The following is a 24,032-nucleotide window of genomic DNA, read 5'->3' on the forward strand; positions in this document are numbered from 1 at the left end:
GAACTTTACTAGAAACTCAAGAGAAACAAAATGCCATTGCTGTCTGTATCAAAGGATTTGATAAGGATTCTGGGAGAAAAACGAGAAGAGATTTTAAGACTTTCAGTAGCACAATATTTTCAAAGTGCTTCTGAAGTTATTTTAATCAGCTGCATTTCTAAAAGGGGAGCAAGGCCTGAAAAGCCAGTCATAATTTTGAGGGCTGCTTACAGACTATGTCAACAACACTACAACCTTGCATAAGACTTACACGTCTGAAGATAGCTTTGTCTAGGAACTCTGCAACCTTATTACCTATTTCTCATGAGAACATCCCATTTGTACTACCCCAAAGTGAGAAAGCCCTCTGGATTGTTCTACCTGAGATTATACTACTTCAGAGTCTTGAAATACCCAGGCTGAACTGTTTCTGGAGCAATGGGATGTTGTTAATTAATATCAACACTTCCCAGATCCTTTTAAAATGTCTAATGTTAAAATATTTTACAAGCATGAATTTCAAACTGTGTTCATGTTTTTCACAGCATGGTACCTGTTTGAAATGGTATAGTTTGAAAATCAATAAAACATGAGATGGAAGATACCAGGGTGGCTTGAGAGTTTATAAAGAACTACACTCTTGAGAGCAAAACTTGAGTACATAATACTTAGAATGGAAATATATAAACCTTTACATAACTCCCTTATGAAGCATGGATCCAGTGCTGTTTTACTGATAAACAAAGCCATCAACTGGCTTGTTTAGAGTTTCAAAACAGACCTTTATATTCCTGCTGTTTCTCCCCTCCGGTTTAATTAACTATAAAATAAATGAAAATGACCAGTTCAATGAGAATATATGCGTAGAATGGGCGGCAGGAGGGGTGGGTATTTCATTACCTTTCCATCAAGTCCAATTGCTAGAATTTTATGTGCCAGGATTCTTTGCCTATTACTCCCTAAAGAAATGCTTCATTTTTAGTCCATTTAGCTGCGTTTAAAATGTTTATTTACGCACACACACAAACACAGAAACATCCAAACCATGTTGTTACTGTGTACAACAGAGGCATATTCCTTTCATGTTTATTGGATCCTGACTCCATGAAATGATTTGATGTGGTTCACAAATAAGAATCAGACCTAATGAAACCATTAGGTCTTAGACAGCTTAAAACAAAAAAGCCAAATACAAAGAGGATGAGAAGTCAATTACAATGAAAAGTGACTTCAGGTCATACATTTGCGGCTCAGTGTTTGTTTATTTTGCTTGTATTATCACTATGTGTGAGGAGCTGCTGGGCCTGTGCAGTGAACAGAAGAGGCTGTGTGGCAACTGAACACAAAACCTAACTGAGCTTCCGAGTCGCTGAAACAAAAAAGGAAACACAGTGTACTACATAGTTTCAAAAGGGAGGAATGGCTTATCAGGAAAGAGAAAATTTTTCTTTTTTTAAAATTATTTATTATTATCTGTGCCTACAGCACCTGGTCTTCCTGGGTGGTCTCTCATCCAAGAACTAACCAGGCCCGACCTTGCTTTGCTTCCAAGGAAGTTTTTCTTGGTAAGAACCTGAGGATAAATTTAATGACTAAGTCAATGTATATAAAGAAGATATTAAATGAGTATTAAAATGCAGATATCTGTATACCTACTCTTAAGGATTTTTCTTCTCCTAAAATAGATTATGTAATTCCTAATCTTTTGAACTAAACAATAGGAAAACATCTGGAGAAACCCTTATCTTTCTGGACTGTTCATAAGTAGAAATCTAGACCAAAAATTGCATGTGCAACTATAAAAGACCAGAAAGGGCATGTTGGAAATGATCCTTCCTTATATGAGGTATTAATGCTCTAGATAATTTTCTATACCATATTTGTAATTGCCAAAGAATCTCTGGCAATTACATTTATTACAGTACTATTTTTCAGGTGTCTTTTGGTGATACATGTTATAAGTCCTTTTAATTTCCCTATATAATCCTACTTTCTTTTGGGTGGACCTGATAGTAATAAAAGCTACCAGGTGAAAGCTACCTGGCTTGACTAATTTCTGCCTACACAGTCTCCTTTCACAGGATGATTCTCATGTGACTAATCTAGGCCACATGATATGAATGGTATTTTTCTTAAACTTAGGTAAATGTCTCTAGACCTTTAATTACATAGTACTTTATTCGCTAGATTATGCAAATCAATACACCCTAAATCAAATATATACCTACTCTAAAGAGAGTTCCCCTTGGTTTTGAAACTTACTTTAACAAGCTATCAATCAGAGGCTGATTTTAGAGGTAGCATAACTGATTGGTAGCAGTGGGATTTCTGGCCATTTTTAGTGATAATCACTGCAATACAGGAGCAGGTTTTCAAGCCCTAGGAAGGATAAAGCCTGACAAGAAAAAAAAAAGAAAAAAATACTGACAAATATAGAACGCTTTGATAGAAATACTACTCATTATGTCATACCTAATAATCCACATGTGCCTCATCACACAGCTGTTTGCTACACCCTGTTGCCAAAGAAAGCTCCTCACTTCTCTTCCTCAGCCAGCGATTAATATGCACATCAAGCACAGTGGCCAGACATCTATGGAGAAAGGACAGACAGGCAGGGGATCTAGGGGCATAAAGACCTAGGCAAGTAATATTCTCAGCATTATTCAGGAATGTTTAGTTGCTTGCTCAAGTTCATCATTAACAAAGGGCCTATTTCCCAAAGGTTTGCACTGTGTAATTAACAGCAACAAACACTGCCCCTGCTCAGGTCAACCTATGGGATTAGTTACAAAGGTTTTGTAAATTTCAGAAGCTATCTACACAGATGTCTGAGAAAAAAACACACAAACACACAGAACAGCATAATGGATGCAGCCACAGCCATTAAGTAGTTTAGGATTTGTGAGACTCAGACAACCAATACATTTTATGGGGGAAGTCATAAAAGTCAGACAGGAAAAAATATATAGCATGAAAGTTGCAAACTTCTAGACAGCATGTAAAAAATGCTGAAAAGTGGCAGGGGCAAAGGAATAAACATACCAACCAGAGCTCATCGGTCTTAATAAATAAGACAGGGTCACCTGAGTTTACTTCTGGAACCAATAGAAGTCCCTTAGTATCTAATCATTTTGTAAAGGATTGAATTTTTTTCATGCTGTTTACTATTGTCATTAGATTGGTTCATGCTTGTTAGCGTGCTTTCTAAAATGAAACTTTCATTTATTTATGGAAGTTTTTATACTTCTCTAAAGTATATATGTTCCAAAACATAATTGTTTCATATGTAATATGTATTAAAATATATAACGTATGTGCTCCAAAAGCATATAATTAAGCAATACTAAACTTTCAGTCACAAGAAGTATACTATACTAAAAGAGATACAAATACACGATGATAATTCATACTGATTAAAAGGCCTCGAGTTTTATCATCACATTTTACACTTTAAACATCTTACAGTTTTGTCAATCATATCTCAGTAAAGCTAAAAAAAAAAAAATTAAGTCCTCAAATTCAAGGAAGTTATTTCATTTTAGATTTAAAAAATAATTTGTAAGTGAAGGGGTCTGGAATAACAGTGAATAAAAATTAAGGCTAATGCCCTCATCTTAACAATGAAATACTCTAGTTTGCAGAGATTTGTTCATGCTTAGTAAACAGCACTGCTCATTTTCTTATGATGGTTATTAGTGTTTAAACAGGCTGGCAACTTTCAATTCAGAAGTCAAAACTATTGTCTTGGTTGCCAACAAAAATAATTAATAAAACACCTCTAACCCCAGGGTAAATATGTAAGCAAGTACATGGTAATGAATAATAAAAATAGCACTTCCTTCTACATCTAGTGCTAATTAAAATCTGATCAGAGTAATAATTGAGCAGTGCCCAGGCTACCCTTGATTTTTCTTGTCAAGTTTCAATTGTTCGACACAAATGCACTGACCTCAATAAATGAAAACATATTAAAAAAAAAAAAAACTAAATTATAGCTACTCTTATTGAGGACAAAAAGTGATCTGCTGTTGCCATGGGGTTTTGAGGTTACAGGAGACACAAGTTTTCTAGGGAGTCACTCAACGCTACTGCTGTTCATGAACTAGAAAGCACCAAGAAAGTCCATGAGACTTCTCTTCATAGGATCCCCCACCAAATACACAACTCCCTCCCTATACAAATCCTAATTCAAACAAAGAATAATATTACCTAACTATGTACTGAGTGAGTGTGTGCCTAAGAGCTTTACAGGTACTAGCTCAAATCTTTACAGATCCTGGTAAAGTAGGGTTATTATTAGCCCCATCTTACAGATAGGAAAACTAAGTCTCAGAGAATCTGACTCCCAAGGCCCTCATTCATAATTTGTTATACCAAAAAAAAAAAAAAGCATACCAGTATATTTCAAAAAACAAGAAAAAGGAAATAGGGTTTCGAGAGTATAATACTTGCAATCTGAAAGTATTATTTTAGGAAAAAAAAAAAGGTAAAATACCCAAATTCGCTTAAACAGTACTGATTTAATTCTATAACGAGATGTCTAAAAAACCTACAGGTGCCTGCTTCTATCAGTTTTTTAAAACATCATTAGAAAATACAGAATACATATTTCCATGTCCAACGTGCCCTACAGATGTGCTTCATATACACAAGGCTCTATTGAAATCAGAAAAGCCAACATATTACTATTTTGCTGTGATTAATGAAATGTACGCTAATGCTCAAATTGAACAATTTTTTCCATAAGTAAACATATGGCTAGAACTGTCTGCATTTTTACCCAGTCAACATTCACTCTATTTAAAATTAAAATCGACCACATTTTGTGTGTACCTCCTTCTTGCCCTACGAAAGGGTACAAAGATATATCAAAGATGCTTTCTGCTCCTAAGGAATTAGGTGACAGGGACCAAGAAATGCCGACTATCAAATATCAACTATAATGTGTAGCAGAATATATAAGGCTAGGATTTAATTTTTTAAAAATGTACTGCACCAAGTTACATGTAAAGCACTGTCCTAGGCACTATATGGATATCAAAACTAATAACACAGACTCTGTCTTCTGAAGAATTTTAGTGGAAAAAGGGAGGTGTTCAATAAACCAGCTATGTGAATACCTGGTTCCCTTTGATAAACGCATAAAAGGCAACAAAACCTTACAGGAGGGCTTCACAGGAGGCTTCTCAAACGCGCCACAAATGAAGGAGAACCAAGTCCGTGAGACACTGGGAAGACTGGGCTTGAGTGGGAGGAGACAAATAGAGAAGAGTGAAGTAGACAAAAAAACAAGAGCCAGATTGAAAAGAGCTTTAGATGCTATTAAAAATGAACTGTCTTGACTTTGTTACGACAAGGAGTGATCTTATGTTTTTTAATATATTCAGATTTGTAACTGGGGGAAGTAACTAATAGCAGGATGGGAGGTGAACAGAAGTCAGGGAAGGCAGCTACAAGACTGTCAGGTAAGTAGTCCAGGAAAAACTGAGGGTTTGCACGAGGGCCAGGTAAGGGGGGTGAAGAGGAGTAAGAGACGGTGGGAAAGCTGACCTCACAGGATAGATGACTGCTTAGAAGTGAGCAAAGGGGAACTTGGAAATGACCAAAATCTGAGTGAAGGGAAGGAGGCGAGAGAGGCTTCAATGACAAAACAAATGCGAAGTAGGTTTGGCAGACAAGAGAAATAGGTGTGGTGACTGACTTCTTGAGTTTGAGGAGCTGACAAGGGGGCATCCTGGAGAGAGTTGTGCATTTAATTAATTCAGCATATATTTATTGAGCTCCTACTAATAGTAGGCACTGTTCTAGCATCTGGTGATATAACGGTTAACAAAACAGACATAAGAGATGTGCAGCAGGCAACAGGGAATTAGCATCTCCTGCTAGCAGGCAAAAGCCAGAAATAAAGACTGAGATGTGTCCAACTGCAAATGAGGAAATCCCATGGTTCTCCTGGATTCTGGAGTGTTTCAAAAAGGGAAAAGACAGGCTACAGCACTGAATGCTGTAGTGGGGTGACAGTGACTGCCTGGTCAATGCATCTGATAATAAGGATGTTGTCAGTTCCTGCCGAGACAGCCTTCTCTGTAGGGCTGGGCTAGGATCCAATGAAGAAGAAATAATAGCAAGGACACCTTTAACACATTTGAAGGTAAAATAGAAAAAGGATGGTATTTTCAGGCATAGTTTTATACCTAGTTCTCTGAGAATGCAGAGAAAGTAGTGATCCCTCCTGACTAGGAGACCTGGGAATGCTTACGGTTTTTGCACAATTATACGCTGGAAGAGAAGCAGAAAAAAGATGATGGAAAGTCGGGGTAAAAACAGTTCATCCACTGTCCTACTATATTTCTAAGTTAAATTTCTATAAAAGATAAAATGTGCTACATTAAAAAAACTTTACTATGCTAGTTTAAATTTAATATACTTATCTGTTACTTGGGGGAAAACTTGGCCTTGGCTGGTCCTCCACTTAAAAATATTCAATTTTAGGACAAGAAAATCTCATTTGAACAAACGCATGAGAAGTTGAAGATGGCGGGCCCCTGGCCCTGCCCTCACCCCTGGCCTCGTCAGCTCCCAGCAAAAATCCAGCTCCTAGGAACCGAATTAAGGACACATTCACTGGATTGGGCCTAACTGTGTTGGGAGCTGCCAGGGTGCTCTGAGCAGCAGCAGGAATTCCTCTGGGCCTTGGCATGACATCATTTGCGCAATGTAGCCTGTGATGGCAGAAAATGAAGCTGGTATTTATACAGGGTATTAGAGGAGGACCCTTCCATGCCAGGCTTAAGATGACAAAATGTCAGCCTCAATCATTTGACAGGCTTTGGTCTTCCTCTGTAACCTCTTTCTTTTTGGCTGCTCTTTTTTTATATACATATGACACTAACAGAAAAATAAATTGAAAAGAGCACTGAGGCAGAGTGTATTTCACGCACTGGTGCCAATGTTTCATATCTCATGAACCTCGGGAAAACAATTCGTAGAACTAATTAGTTTACAGTGTTTAAGCAGCTTGTTCCTCGTCTTTAATCTTCTTTATGTAATACTGTGAACAAAGCCATATTATCTTCTGATTTTTTTATACAGTTTAACAAATATAATCTCCCTTTTCTTTCTAGAGATTACTTCATTTAGACATCAAACTATCCTGCTGCTGTTGTTGTTTTCCTGAGGAGAAAGTATATAAATAGATTTACATCTATTCTCACAGGTCTCATTGGTCTGCCAGATCCACCCAGGCCCCAATCTTCTTTGTTGTCATGGAATCCACCTGGTTTAATTATATTTACAGCTTTCAACCATACCTCACGGCATGTAGGTTTTCCGAAACTCTGTCCATCTTCCTGAATCCCAGCTATCAGTCACATCTAGGTTGCTGTCTCTTTCTCAGATTCTGGATGATGACAAGGCAATGTTGCTTTGCCTGAAACTGAGCACCAGGTCCTGAAGGAATGGAGCCCTGATAAATCTCCCCATAGGTATTTTTATGGCCCACCAAGAGAACATGATTTAAGGGCCCTCACGACCTAAACCCAAGTGAATGGAAAGCAATACATGTGTGCACAAATTAGTCGGGGGGAAAAGAAGCATGAAAGAACAGAAAACTTAACCTGGGAAAGTTTAATCTTAAACTATGGCTCATCAAGCATGACTTTTACGAGAAACTGAAACTTTCTGAGCTTTCCTATTCTAGATAGCTATTTAATTGCTAAGCAGCTATTAGGCTATGACATATTTGTCGAAAACCTGGCAACTGAAATCCAAGAACTGGTTAAGGCTCATGTCGAAATAATTATTTATCTGGTGTGTGATGTGGCACACGATTTACTACTTGCACTACACAAAGAATCTGAAATAGTGTTATTCCTTGAGACCCTCTTCAAGTGGCAGAAAACTTACTTTAGACTTTTATACATTTGAACCTGCATTATTAAAGAAATTTTATAGTCTCAGTAAAACGCAGTACTCGGTGCAGATTTTGATTTTGCTTGCCTGAGAACTGTTTACTGTCCCATGGTACCAATCTGCCTTAAAGTTCACTCTGTCCTTAATTGTCAAGCAGATTCATGGTAACGCCTAATTAGTGCGAAACTGGTAACACAGCTGCGACTCTGCAACTGCTGAACACCTTTAGCATCTCTCTCAAGCTGAGCTCAGGAACTCTCTCTGCTCCCCCACCGAGGTTAATGGTTTCAAAACTTCTGAGAATTATGGAGTAGTTGCTCACAGTGAAAGGGGACGCCTGGATCTCCAAACTACTGCTTCAACTACTAAAGTTGCCAGGTTTCAGCAATGGTACCACAAGAAATGTCTTTCTCACTTCACAGCCTCCAAATCACGTTGAAGGTGAGTCACAACCAATATAGAAGATGTACGTGGATCTAAGGCAATAGATGTTGTGCATGCAGTCCACTGGAATGAGAAGGACTAATCGGAGAGCTGGAGTGATCTCTTCAGAGTTCTTCTGAGTTTAAGATATATGGGTCAATGACACAAACTATATAATTGTCCCATAATTTTACTCTAAGAATATCAGCACTGGAAAACCCAGCAGGAAAGTGCTGCCACCTTCCTACTGTGTGACTTCAGACAAATTAATTAAGTAGGATGATGGTGAAGGATTACAAAGATAGTGCATCTAGAGCCCAGTGTAGCTAGGTAGGGCACAAGGAAGATGACGGGTCATTATTGTTGTATCAGTTATGATTCTGTTGCATTTGCATCACACTTCTAAGAGAAAGTAGTGTGTACAAGCAAATGCAGTAATGACCCAACTGGGGTGTACACAAAAACGGAACTATACCTTAAAAATAAAGGTGCCAAGGAGAACCAAGAAGTAGAAAAATGGAAGCTGAGAGAGAAAAACAAAAAAAGAAAAGAAAAGCAATTTCATGACAAATGGAATGACAAGGCAAAAGAAAAAAAAGGAAAAAGGCAAGAAATAAACATCTAAGAGGAGGGTCTGAATTCTTAATCCTATTCTTTTTCCTTGAACTCCTAGTCGAATACCTTTTCTGCATCTCGACTCTGTACTCTATGGCCCAGTTTTAGCCCAGCTTCAACTTATAGCAATCCCAAGGTAGAAATGAGTAAAAAAAAGTTCCCTCTTAGCTAAGAAGGATGAAAAACATTAAAATGCAAATTCAGTGTAAAAGAGAAAGCCAAGACTATACACACATTTCATAGTAGCAAATTCTCAGACAGAAGTGGAAGCTAGCAAGTAACCCCCTGAGGTGCACTGGTATAATATAAGTGTTTCAAGTTTGTGGGATGACAGATAAACAGCTAGCCCTGCTATTACTGAATGAATCTCTCTTTTTTCAGGGCAGAAAATGCTTGTGGTAGAATTGGGCCTTGAGAAACAGTGAATTGATCTGTTAGCTTTTTGTGTTGGCCCAGAAATAATTATTGCCATATCCACTTCCTATGGATTATGTTCAAAAGCTACAGATACTCACTTATTCTGTCTTTACTGTATTCTATAGGGAACTAATCGGAACTGGGGTTTACTTCACCGACTCTCACTTATTTTAAAAGTCAGGCTTAGTAGGGAAGAAAAAGTCAAAGAGATTGACCAAGAAAGAATGAAATATGCAGTCTGGGTAAGCAAACACTGTTTCAGATAAAGTGCTCCATGGGTCTCGACCTCACCTTCTGCAGAGTATGAATTCATTTCGCAATATTCCTTTTATAAGCGAGATCTTTGTGTGCTTACTTTTAACAGGATGGCAATTGATTTGTTTCCTATTGAACCTCGCCAACTGGATGCTGAAGGGAGGATGGCATATTTAGATGCCCTTAAACTTTCAGATTCACCTTTGTAATGTGCCGAGGCTATGTAACATTCGGGGTAAACGTTGTACAATATTTGCAAGACAGGGACGAGAAATTAGGGTCTCACAGGCAAAATGACATTAAAGCCTTTACAGTAAAACAATCCAACCTCTATTGATTCATTTTAGTCAAATCAAATTCCAATCATATGATGGACATGAAATCCCAAACAAAAAGAAAAATAAATCAAATGATTCCTGAGTGCACGTTACAAGAGCACCTCGGCCTGGACAGAAAAAAGTCAAACCTGCCAAATTCAACCCCATGTGTTTTTGCAAGCACTCGCTTAGCTTACTGGTTTGTCCTTCAGTGTCAGGACCCAGGGAGAGATGATAAAAGTGAAAAAATGTAGAAGATAAAACCCTATCCTTCGGAAATTACAGGGTTAAGGTAGTTAGAGAAACAAGGCACAAGGAATAATAAGATAATTCTAAAGATATGCATAACTGAATAGTAAAGAGTGGGTCAGGCAATATACAAAAATCCTGAGGAAATAAAAAATGACAATAGATTATGGAATGGTAAGGGTTCCTAGAGCTCACCCATCTCCAATTTTTTCTCTGAGCACGAGTGTACTATATCACCTTTCCCTGCCCCACCCCTCCCCATCACTGTGACTTTATAGTTTGGCAGAGTTGAGAGCATAAAAGAAGTCACTTCTGGGTGGGCTGAAAGCAAGACCCTTATGTAGTATTCTCTTACACGGAGGCTTGTGTTGAGATGACAAAGGTGCGCTATTGAAGCAGCCTTATTGTGGCTATATGGAGTTATTGCATGGAGAACAGTTGCCTGCAACAAGAAATGAGCTTTGTTATGCTCCCTGAGATCCTGGGACTGTTTGTTACTGCGGCACAACCTATCTGGTTCTGAAAATTATAGGTATATCAAGGCAGGGAAGACCAAGGGTGAGTAACACTGAAAAATGCCTATTGGATTCCCTCATTGCCTTTTCCCTTTAGGTTGGAATATTCCAACACTCTGGCCTGCTGTCTCCAAAATCTCTCATTCAAATGTCCTCACTGTTGCCAGAGCATTCTAGGACATCTGTTCGTACCTGTGTTTGAAGCTCCAGGTGGATTTTACTGACACAAAAGATAAGGAACAAACTCCTTAGCATAGGAGTCAAGGTCCATGATCATCTGACTCCCAGATTTAGCTGATGTTATTTTTGCCCTGTACTTCCCCCATGCTATATTCCTGCCACCAGCATCCTGATGGAGCTACATTTTGCTGTGCCTTCATCAACTGCTTCACATTGCTTCTGTCTGTCATGCTCTCCCCTCCCTCTTCTTGGTGAGCCCTTAATCGACTTGTGGCAGCATTGCCCCTTCCCCTGTGAGGCCTTCGTCTCCTCTGTCCTTGCTCAGCACTTTGTGCATTCTGTTACAACACACTGTTCCTTAAAAATTTTTATTTTTAAGGAACTAGATGGTAAGTTGCTCAAGGCAGAGACTGATTCATTTTTGTTTCCCTCAGAGTACTTAGCACAGTATTTGACGAGCAATTGGTATTTGCAGAAATAATGAATGAACAAAGGGAGGGAGGGGAGGGAGGGGAGGGAGGGGAGGAAGGGGAGGAAGGGGAGGAAAGGAAGGAAGGGAAGGAAGGGAAGGAAGGGAAGGAAGGGGTGAATGGACGTGTTCATCATAGAATTAAGCAGAGGTTTGTTGGATAATAGTAAAACATAAATTTAAGCAGCTAGGATGATGTCAAATTATGAAGACTGAGAATTTGTTATTTGATCCAAAAGGTGATAGGGAGTCATTGTAATTTTTGAGCAGACGAATGATGAAAATTTTGTTCAGCCTCATAGCGCCTTGTGACTTGAATGACAGCTATGTTTGCACTGCTCTTATTCCCCCTTTAACTGTAAATGTCCCTTGAAAACAGGGCTACATCTTAATCATATTTGTGTCCCCCATAGCAACAAGCACAGTGTTTGTATAACAGGTACCAACAAATATTTGCTGAATTTAATTCCAGAAAAATAACTCTCTATGCCATGAGGTTGGAGAGACCAGCTAGTAGGCTACTGTGTTATATATAACATTACATGGGAAATGGATTTAAAGTGCCTATGAATATATGGAAGTAGAAATCCAAGAGAGTCTAAAAGTCCCAATGCCAGCTTTCAGGGTCTCTAATATAAATTAATGTTTTTGTTTGGTTTGGTTTGGTTTTGAGCCCACGGTCCTGCAAAAAATGGTGGTATATTTAAAATGCAAATATTGGAAGGAAGATTTGTTTTCGCCATGGAGTAGATGAGATCTGGGCTGGAGACGTGGCTTCCAAAGTGGCAAAGGGATGAACGACAAGAAAATATACTGTAGTTACAAGCAGCTAGAAATACTAATCACTGTGCGCAAATTTTATCCCCCATCTTGGGATGGGGTTAAATATTTATTGATTCATTAATTGATTCATCCCCTCGCTCGTTCATTCATTTAATATTTATAAATTACATGCATTCTGCAAGTAAATGAAGCTTCTAAAGTTTATTCGAAAATCTACTTGGATTCACTGTTTCCCATTGACCTTTGTCACTTATTCCTCAAAGGCAAGGAAGGATGGTGAGTGAGGTAAAGGGATGATGTGCCTATTTCTTCTACTATGTCTGTTTTTCCAGTTATGTGGTTATTCATTATCAGACAGGGTTGGTAGGGGCCTCTTCTTGTTGAAGCATTTTTTTTAAAAGCTATGGCTGTCAACATGTAGTCCAACGGGCATCTAATTATTTTACCAATCCCAAGTCAAAAACAGAACTCCATGCAGAGCTATACCTGATTTTACTGTGAGCCTCTTCTTCAGAAGACACACACACATGCACACAAAATGATCTAGTGAGATAATATCCTTAAAAGAAATATTAAGAATAAAACCCAGAAAATCTCTCTTAAACTGTCCAGAACTTGAACCTCAGTGACTGTCTTCAACATCCCAAAGTAGAATATGTGTTGAAAACGGAATTTAAGGTATACATAATATAATAATATAAGCATTACCATTTTTACTAACATAGTCAATATGTCGTTTCATCTATAGCAAACCCACGTACTGAAACAAACAAAATTTAAACAAAACTTCACAGATTTAAATTTGCGTTGAGTTGATCTTAAAAGAATCCTTGAGAAAGTATGATTCCAGTGTGAAGATAAAAGGTGCCTAAAACTTATTTCACTGGACCCTGAAGCTTCTGAGCATTTCTTGGTTGACATGACTCATGCCTACCTCCCACGAGTTCCAACGTCAATGTTTCATTCCTGCAACTGAACATAATCAATTTTTCAAATCATTTATTTGTGATAAAAGGAGAAAAAGCGCATGCCATGGAAAAGACTATGCCTCCCCAATATATTCGTTTTAACACATACCACCCACACTTTCAATTAAACAAGTATTCTTCCTCCATGAATCACACTACACTTTCCAGAAAAGAAACACCAAACAGATCATTTCAAAGGAAGTCAAGTATTTCTCACAGTCATGCTGCAGCACTATGATGCCAGCGAGGGGGTGCAAGCCTCACCTCATCCTCGTGGTGGGGCCAGCCACCACCGGCACTGCAGTCCATCAGACATGGGAGTGTCCTGTGGGGATCACTAATTGTTGAGTAGTGTCTGTCACTACACAGGTAAAGGAAGCTGACACAGGTTAAGATGTCTCTATGTGTGTGTACCCACAAGGCCAACACATTAGTGGATGCTCACATTCATCTTTACTTGCTGGCCCACCAGTCAATGAGGAAAAGGAACACTGTATTAATCCCAATTATACAAACTCCAAAATGACATTACCTTAAACATTCCAGCAGTATTACGGTACCTGTCAGAGATGCTACTCATTATACATTTGAAAACAGAATGAGATTTCATTAACTGTTTTACTCGATAATGTTAAACCCCAGCTCCAAGAGAGTATTCTGGGCTTCATGCCTGCTTAGGGCTTAAGAATATGTTTTACATTTATTCTCATTCAGGCCACATTTTTGTCGTAACTTATGAATTAGGGAGCACAGGTGTTATCAGAATTCAGTTATAAAACATTCAGGGCTTCTTGGTTTTGTCACCACTGGAGACAAGATAAATGCTGGTTTTCCAAGGTCTAGCCGAACTGCCTCCAGGGTAGTGATTAGAGGACAAGGCTCTTCCTCTGGGTATATTAAAGATTATGAGATGGGATGTGGTCCAAGCAGCAGGACTCTAATTCTAGCATTTTCTCATTGGCAATGAAGAAGGCTTCCGCTATGTTCTTTCTGGTTTTTTTTGGGTGGGGGGGGGGAGGACTGAAAAAAGGGAAGTCCGGAATTTTTATAACTTTTTATGTATGACCATAAAACCTATGAACAAAATTTGTCACCTGAGAGAGGAACTGGATAATTGGAGAATTGGAGTGGGAAAGAGGCATATTTTTCACTGTGTACCATTTTATAGCTTTTGATTTTTGTACCATGTCATATGTTACACACTCAAAAAGAGCACAGCTTAATTTTAAAAGAATAACTGAAAGCATAAAACTCACAAAACTTTCCTAAATTATGTTTAAAGAAAATCATCCAGTCTTATAAAGTTATACAAACTTTTAAAAAAAAATCTTTAAAACATACCAATTTTCACACCTGATTTTGTAAAAATGCTTCAAAGATTTTATATCTAAAACACTGAATTTGGACACTATTGACAGTCATATGCCATTCTTTTATTATCATTACTATTCAGCTAGAAAGATCATTACTTAGTTCAATGTTATAAAAGTTAGGGATTTAAAAAAATAATGTGTTTTTAAAGCAAAGCATGTTATTTTTCCAAGGTATTCTTGACAAATATTCAGCATTTCAAGTAAATGTCTATTATTTCCTTTATCTACTGTGATCATCTATTCTCTTCAACGTGACCCAAGAACCTTCATGAAGGTACTTGACTCCCCCCCATTCATTCTCATATACTAGCATCCCATTAGAGAAAGAAACTACCTGTTTATGGCGCTCATAGAAAGAAATTAGGCTAATAATAAGTCAGGTACTTCAATTTCACCCTGAAAGAAAATCAGCTGTAAGGCCTATTCTTGTGTTTGATTTTCAACTGCAGAACCAAAAATGCTAAAAAGTGATAAAGTAAAGATTTAAAGCCACCAACTAGGAAAAGTAAATAGATCCTATTTGTTACTTAATGCCCGCTGCAATAATTACTTTTATTTGTTCATTTTCTGGAGCAGACACAATAGTCTTGTCTTTATCTTTTACAACCAAACACTTTTTAGTAAACAGAAGATAAAAGACCAATAAAAACCTTTGTTCTCCCTCCCTTCAGCCAACCTTTAAGGACTATTTTATCTCCAGAGTTGTTATCTGAAGTGAATTACTGATAAGAGAAATTAAAGGACTCAGAAGCTGAATGTGTGGTAACTGCACAGTGTTCCCCACACCTGTTTCTAGGGGCCGCCAAGACTCCTCACGTCCCCACCAGCCTGCTTTGCAGCAGTGAAAGTAGAATGGATGGCTCCAAGGTCTAAACTCCTTTCCCAAGAAAACCAAGTAAATAACAAGACTCTGGAAAAACAAAGTCATACGGTTAACAATGTACTTATTTGAATTTGCAAACTGCTAAGCGGCAGGAGAATATTAACTTTCAATTTAAGGGACCTTCATGTACAAATAGATTAATGACTATCTGCACAAACTTTGTGATGAGCTATTGGTCCTTTTTCCTGACTCCCCTGGCCATAACAGGTATACTCTGCCTTCAGACTAATAGCAATAGTGTATATTTATTCAATGTAGGCACAGTTCTAAGCACTTTACAGGTATTAACTCATTTAATATTCACAACCCAGGGGGTTCATATTATTGTCCTCATTTCACGAATGAGGAAATGAGGCACAAACACTTACCGAGGTTATACGGCTAGTTACTGTTAGTGCTGAAACCCAAACCCAGGCAGTCTGCATTCTAAACACTATTTTTCAATGAGATTATCCTGAGATAACCAGAAACAAAGTATACAACCACCTCTTTATCTTTTTATCTCAATAATCTTTTTTATGATGTTACTGACTCAGGCAGCAAACATCCATCAATTCGTAATCTATTAATGTTTTTCATTTTTTTGTAAATAATTTACTGTATCTTTCGAACATGTACAATGGCAGGAATTTGAGAAAAATATGAGGAGGTAGGACAAATACCACATGTTCTCTAGTAGTTTAAAACTCTGTGGCCTCTCCTCACCCCGAAAAAAAAGGAATGGCAAAAAAATAAAATGTTAGAAAACAACACGTTTCCAATTATTCCCGGAAGCCAGGCTCTTCTAATGCCCATGGCTTTTGGTATAAAATGGCTCTTGGCTTGGTGCTGACTGATTTGCTGGGTCCGTTCAGGAAGAAATGAATTCCTGGCAGGTGGTCTCTGTAGTCATATGCAGGAGGAAAGCCTTGGGCACCTCCAGCACTGATCTGAGATGAGATCAAGAAATCAACTTCCTGACTATCCAGGTTATCTCTTCTCTCCTTCTTTAACCTCGACATCCTCCTCCCAAAATTAAAAACAAAACAAAAAAACCCTCCACTCTGTAGCTCTTTGCCACAGACAAGATCTGAGGGTCTGGTTCAAATCAAGTTTCTGAGAGATCAAGTTTAAGTGAGTAATTCCATTGTAGAATCCTTACATTTCAATACAGGATGATCGTCTGGCCTAAGGAGGGAATGTGAAACACCTTATCATCACCCTACCTATAGAACAAATAGGCACTCCTTCCTGCTCTCAGAAAGAAATTGTAGCAAAAGAAACAAATACGCCTTTCCTGGGGAAATACTGTCAACTCCTGCTCAAGACAACAGATGACAGTCTGCTCGCGGCTTGCTAAGTGAGAGAGCATACTTAAAGAATAACTGCAACCTCCTTAAGTGCCTAATTCTGGGGAGGAATATGCTGGAAAAGAAATCAGGGTCAGCAAACCTATGACAAAAACCAGATCAGGATTAGGGCTTTTGGCTTTTCCTCCTTACCCTGGCGACGATCTCCCCTACTGAGATAAAATGGTTTTAGCAAAGTATCAAGTAGACCCTTCATGTGGTTGGCTCCTAGAAGCAAGTCATTTCACATTTAGACTCTTGGCTTTATCCTCAACTCTGGGAGACAATGTTCCCTGGACTCCTTCGGCATGGCTCACCGCCTTCCTTCCTCCTGACCAGCTCTCCCACTGGCCCAAAGTAGGAACCTGTGGGTTTTGGACCTGCTCTGTGAGCTTGCTTCCATTTATTAACACAGTTTGGACCTTGAAGCTGGTTAATAAGTTGCCTTGGGCCAGAGTGGTATATATGGGCTTAGGTGATATCATGAAGGAAGCATTAGTCTGACAGTGTTTCTGTCTGTGGTAGTTAAGTTGGCTTTTATCAGAGAACTGTTGATGTTCTCAAGGGCAAATAAATCAACCCACCCACATCTCCGAATTCATTTGCAGGAACAAGTACACATTCTGCTGAAAGCAGAAAAGTCAGGAGAGGGTCGGAGGCAGGGGCCTGGCAGGAGAGCTATTTTATAACATTATAGGCTGGTTCGAAATTCCTCTTTTAGCCAGGTACGTCCAGAAAGTAAAAGAACCCTCACACATTATTGGAGAAAATAACAGTATGAAAAGATAGGTTGCCTGAACATAAAGTCTGCAAACGTTTCTTTGAACAGGTGGAAACTTTGAAATACTGTGGAGACTAATTAAATGGAAACCTGTCTGGTCAATCGTTTGCTTCAGTGAAGGCTCTAAAGAAGGCACAGATGTGTATCTGTTTGGTGTCTGCGTCTCACAGGCCACCTGGGGAGCATCAGGAGATCTTAGCACCCTCTTCAATTCGACCCAGTTAAACTCGAGACTATAGACCACCTGAGTGGGGCCCACTACATAATTTGCAGGGCATGGTACAAGACAAGAATGAAGGTCTCCTTGTTCAAACAGCAGGAAAAAAGCGCCATTAAGAGCACTAAAATATAATGCTCTTTCCTTTCTTCCATGGTCTCTCTCAATTTCTCATGTTATTTATTTGCTATTTAATATTCTTCTAAATAAAGAAAAACTAAAATATCTGATTAGCGTGAATTTTACTATTTGTCTTTATATGGTAAAATGACGGTTTTAATTGCAAATATAAGAGCATTTAACTTGTATATGTAATCATCAAAATGACATAACCTGTATATTATAGCTTGTATATGCATATGTATTTTATTCTTACCAGGACAGTGGAGATGCTTCATGAAGCTAACTCAATGCAAACTAACTTAACTTTTACAATTTTATTTCTTGATACGTGCACATTCTGCTTACTCTTTGGAAATGGGCAGCTTTCCATGAAAGGCTTACCTTGTACTGGCCTAGAGTCTCCCTAAACTCCCATACATCATGCTCTGTGTTTACAAGGCATTGTTAACACTATCTGCAAACCGTGCCCCAGTGGGTGAACCCATATATTACATACTACTTCTGCTCATGCACATGCTCCACTTACAGAACACTGGTTCAAAGATAAAACTAAAAATTTTGAGATGGTGACAGCAGAGCCTTAAAACAAGTACAAGGCCCTTCTGAGTCACTGTGGTTCCATGTCCGAGACTGGCCCTGACTCCAGACCCCTGACCATTATTGTGAGGGGGCCTGTTTTTGATGCAGGTAACAGGGCCTTCCAAGGATGTCAGGTTTGATGGGAACAAAATGCTTTGTGGTAAGGCCACAGGGAATAGATGACTCGCAGTGATTACCCTGTAAATTACCTGTTCATAGTTTCCCAGGGTTGTGTGCCTGGGGCTATAATTATATGAGGCTGTCCTCCATAAGGAGGCCCCCCAATGTTGCTCTGCTACTAAGCCCAGGAAACCAGAAATTTATAGCAGCCAAAGGACTTTGTGGTTTCTCTTACCATGAGCTCTTCTACCCACTGGAAACAAACACACGCAGTAGGTCCTCACTTAATGCCCTTGAGAGAGGCTCTGCAACTTTAAGCAAAACGATGTAAAAGAAACCAATTTTACCACAGGCTAATTGCTATAAATAAGAGGTTATAAACAGGAGTTATAAACAAAAGTTATAAACAAGAGTTAAGTTCCTAATCTCATCAACATTAAAATGAAAAGAAATGACATTATTTGAAAGCCTGTTGCACTTCGCTCTTTATTTAGAACATGCCATAACCAAACAGCAAGTACACAGATTTTAGTCAATCATTCTAAACCAAAAAGGATACGCGCACACACAAAAATATGTAGGAAGATATCAAAATAACAGAAGGCAAAGACGAATAATATCATAAGAAATGAAGAGAAGGTGAAACACACCCTAGGTACTTAAGTCCCCCACAGCAGACAACAAGGAAGCTACCTTTGATTATGGACGCTGCCATGGGCATGCTTCTCTTCCTTCTGGTCTCTGAATAGCAACGGGTTTCAACTAGTTTGAATTAAGGAGCCAGGTTGCATCTGCAGCCAACAGCTGGAATTCAGCAACTGTTGTTAATCCACCTTAATTGCTTATTATTCTATCAGTTCTTGTTTGTGCTTTTGTTATTCAAAGTAATTTTCCCTACATACACAACCCAAGCATGGTTTTTGCAAGCTGTGGCCAAAGAATTCTGTGTTTCAATCCTAGGGCTGCTACTGTTTTTTTGTTGTTTTGTTTTGGGTTTTTTGGGGTTTTCTGTGTTTTGTTTTTGAAACAAAAACACACTGACACTGAATTTAAAAAAATAAAGTTAGTCCACAGATGGACTAACGTTGGCCTCTGTGTACACAGAGATGCGGGGATTCTCCCTCTAAATAAGAACAAGTCTTCTTTTGGTGTTTTAATTAGAGTCGCAGTTAGCATAGTTGCTATTTTCCCTCAACAATTCTCCTCCTTGCTTTAGGGAGGGATTTTCACTCTACCACTTTATTGCACTAGTGAATAAATGAGATCCCAGGGTTCGGGGAAGAAAAAAAAGTTACCAATATAAATGCATCAGGTACAAATTACCAAGGTAAATAGGCCCATAGAGACGGGAAAGCTGGCAACAGCAACTGGAATATCTGAGAGGGGCCAGCAGGAGAAAGCTCACGGGTCACAGTCCCAGTTCTGCAGTATACTGTGCAAGCTTCAGCCCAGATCTTTCATACTGCAGCCTACAGAAAAGAATCTTTAGCACAAGGCAGTTGTGATTTGGCATTGACAGTATTCTTACTAAAGCCTCAATTATAGTTCTCTCTCTCCCTTTCTTTTTAGTTCTCCCAAATGCCACTCTTGGGTAGCATTTCTCAAAGCGGGTCTCCCATCTGGGGAGGCCACTACAATATAATTTCCATCTATAAGGTGATCCCTAGTGCTAATTTGTTTTGTAGGGCTTCGTTTATAATCTGCAATAAGGAAAACTAACACAAATTTATCATCAGTAACTGTGATCCACAGGGCATCAAGGCTGATCTTTTTATACCTTCCCTAAAACTTACACATATATGCCCTATAAGAATATATTTATGGCTTTGACGATTCTACTCTCCAGAGTACTTTATTTCAAAGTCTTTCTTGTTCTCTAAGGATTTCACCAATGCAAGCCAAGTCTCCACATAAGCTTCTTATAAACAGACTTATCATATACTGTCTCCCCAAAGGTGCTTCACTATTTACTAAAATGAATCCATTTTTCTATAGATGAGAAGACACAAGGCTCTCTGTTAGCTTGGCCTTGGGTCCACCCAGCACTGTCCTCATATGGTCTGGCTGACTGACCTCTCACCTTCCTCTAGGTCTATCCTGAACACATACTTATTAGTCTTATTTACTTCCCTTTTTGCATCATTGAATCACGTCCCTTAAAAATTACCCTGCTCCATCCTGACTGTAACATGAGATACTGCAGGCAACTGAGCATATGTTCGAATACGATAAAAGAGCTATATTATGACAAAGGTCTTGAAGGAATATTTGCTTTGTCCTTAAATTACTTGACTGTGTTTCTTTACATAGCAAGAGTCTGAAAAGTATTCCTTAAAAAAGTATTTCCTGGGAACATTTTAGCCAGGATCATTTATCCGGGAGCCTGCAGGAAGGAACCTGGGAACCAGCAGGAAGAATTAACAGTGGAGTCCGTTTTAATTTCCAGCTCTTACTATTTATTCATACTTGGTTTTGTCTTAGTTTTATGCTTCCTGTTCTAGAGCATGCACTAGAGGCTAGGTAAAGAGATACTGCATGCATAATATAAACTAATATGAGGACAATTTCTACAAGCCTTCTTTAGCCTATCCATCAAGTATCATTTCCTAAAGACCACAGACCTTTGTTAAAATAATTTATTTGTATAGGTTAAGCCTCATTCACCAAGAGTGCTTCAACTATATGATTTTTAAATGTCTTTTAAAAATATTCCTTTGCTCATTTATGCTTTATTGCCTTCATACTATCGACTGTCTCACGAACAAAATATAGCCTTTATCTGTAAATTAAGCCTCTTATTCTATTTGTATAACAATTGTTAAATGGTTTGGAGATGATCTTCCGATTTAAATACATTATATCCCGTTACATCAGAAGTGACATGTAAATACAAGTATTATAGATTATTAAATAAACCTCTCATTCATCAGTTTGGTACCAATGCATCAAATCGCCCTGATTAACAAAGAAATTCCCAGAAACTAATTTTTTAATTCAAAGTTGGTGATTTTAATCTTTTAAAAAGTATTTCAGTATTTTGCAGCCATTACTATTTGCTTGAAAAATTTTTAATTATAAGAATATTTTAAAACAGTCATTATTAACTAAAATTTAAGATCTATATTATGGACTACATTTGTTTGGTATCTTAATCCTCACTTTGCTGAACCTGCAATGATGTTCATAACCTGAATTAAAGAATGCTGATTTTGTATGTGAGAGACAGTGATGGAGGGAAATGCCCCATTTTAATTCATGGCACTCAAAAAATAAGACCATAATGTCAAAACAACTAGGTGACAACTAGGTGAAAAAAAAATATATAGTGGATCTATAATCCTGTGAGTTTTTACCAAATTTATACTTTTTTCTTGCCTTAAAGAAAAGTTCTGCAGCTGGTATACAATTCTGAAGCACACCCCACCCTCTCAGGCCCCCTTAGCAGCTGAACTCAAGGAAGAATACCCCATATGATGGGTTTCTAAGAAGACCCTGCACATTTCCTACTGAAACCAATTAATTACCAGTTAATTATGCCAACCACTGCTTTTAGCACTGAGGCATTGTTCCCTTTCCCCCAACATAGGGACAAAGCTGATCCTCTCACTTCAATGATCTAATTTCAGTTTTTAAGCACCCTGCCTCCTTATCTCACTTTCCTCCTCCAATTCTTTCAGAATATGAGATGAAGCTAATTTACGTTCATTTTATCCACTTCTCCTAATGTCTCATTGCAACAGGAAGTTGCTGTCTCTGTTGCGTTTATCCGGGTCGCATCTTAGCCATGAGCTAACGCTACCATCATCATTTAGAAAGAATCCTCATCATACTGCAGTCAGCATCAAAACTGTTCCTCGACATTCTAAATTTATCTAGTCTATCTTCCCCATCTGATGCAAATAAACTGCCAATAATTTTAGTATTCAAAGAAATGTGAGCCTGACGCTGAGGAGGTTTACGCATTACATTATACAGCACAGCTGTATCCTGTTGTTTCGTCTGTGGGGCTTTTGACAGCACATGACTAAAGCTGCTGAAAAGTATGTTGGTAATATATACACATACATACATATTTGGGGCATGCAAAGGAAAATGTGGCCATACTTAAGTGTATCAAACTATGACTTCTAAATTCCTTTCCATCCAATGCCAGTAGAAGCACTTGATAAATGGCCCCTAGGAGAACACTTCTTATTGCCTCAGGATGGAATGACTCACAGCCATACAACACTCCATCAATACAGAGAGCTGGCAGATTGAAAGGCGGGAAAGACTATCTCTGATACAGTGCATCTGCTAATAGCAGCCACGCTCCAACCCTCTTCCCATTCATCGCCTACAGAAACCACTCCTCCGAGAGGCACGCCAGTCAACAGATGGTCTCTGGCTAAGGTGTAATCAGGAGCAGCTTGCTAAATTTACCCAAAATAAATAGAATTACAGGCTTTTGCCTGAGTCTGAAATTGAATTGAGAACTTGGGTGGTGGATAATGAAAACTAAAATGGAAGAGCTCATAATGTACCACAGCACATTGGGAAAGGGCCGGCATGGGAAGAAGTCTCTGCTGTGAACTTCACTATTTACTACCAGGTCATTTATTTCCAATAATCTTGCCTACTATGCAGGATTATTTGCTCTATCAAAGTTCCAGAATTGGTACAATTGTGACAAGCCAATGAAGTCATCTGCCTTTATCAGATGTGTAGTGAACAAAATACTGCCCGATACTTTGAGTTTTGCCCAGTTCCACCACTTTCATTTTAGGATCACTGTAAAATGTCAATAGTTTTAACCATTCTTACATTCTGAAGGTAGGGATCATTAAGGGCTCTGAATAACCTTGATCTTCTCTGCACTGGCGTTCTTAAATCTATCCCCAGAATCCCTCACTGTGTTGAATTATTCACTGCCTAGAATAATGGCGACATAAAGCCTTAGAAATTGCCTGAAAAAAAAATAGCATAAAATTAAGAGTAAATCATTTAACCTATGCCTGGGTTTCATTCCCTACATGGTAAGAACTGTGCCACCTATGCAAATCACTGTGTAAGCATTCTGTAAAAGTAAATGAGGCAAAATATGTAAAGACACTTAAGTTCTAAAGAAATAAGGCCTTAAAAGGTAAAGCCATTTGTAACTCATACTATCAGTAGTCATTTAAAGTTATTATCCTCATAAATATTTATATTTATCACTAGAGAAACTTGTTTGCCCATTTAAAGAAACTAAAATCTCTGTGACAGCATGCATGAAGCTACCTACCTTTAACCTAATAATCAGATAGAATCTCCTCACTCTTCATGATTAAAACATCACATTACGGAAAATTCCATTTTCATACATCAGTCAGACTAACATTTTCAAATATCGGTTAATATGGGAAGTATCTGAAGGGCTTTCTGGTTTAAGTATTTTTGTTGTAAGGAACCCTCTGCCATACAGAAAAGGAATCCCAAAAGGAAGGTCTTCCCGGTGCCAGAATCGAAGTATTTGGGGAGGAGATACTTTTTAAATTATCAGAATAAGAGCTTCATTCTTCAGGT

At 38.4% G+C, this 24,032-nt stretch overlaps 1 protein-coding gene across 3 annotated transcripts in view; it reads right to left on the reverse strand.

Moving 5' to 3' along the window:
- EFNA5 (ephrin A5) overlaps positions 1-24,032 on the reverse strand; it is a 264,204-nt gene that overhangs the window by 89,553 nt on the left and 150,619 nt on the right. Inside the window, exon 1 of one of the 3 annotated variants that reach the window (XM_023533630.1) lies at positions 7,293-7,452. The exons of the other annotated variants lie outside the window; for them this stretch is intronic. Within the exon in view, the coding sequence (XP_023389398.1) occupies positions 7,293-7,327 (35 nt within the window). The 5' untranslated portion in view covers positions 7,328-7,452. Of the gene's footprint in view, positions 1-7,292; positions 7,453-24,032 lie in introns of those variants that run through there. 3 annotated transcript variants of the gene reach the window in all.

This window comes from Pteropus vampyrus, unplaced genomic scaffold (genome assembly GCF_000151845.1).
Source record: "Pteropus vampyrus isolate Shadow unplaced genomic scaffold, Pvam_2.0 Scaffold106, whole genome shotgun sequence".
NCBI lineage: Eukaryota > Metazoa > Chordata > Mammalia > Chiroptera > Pteropodidae > Pteropus > Pteropus vampyrus.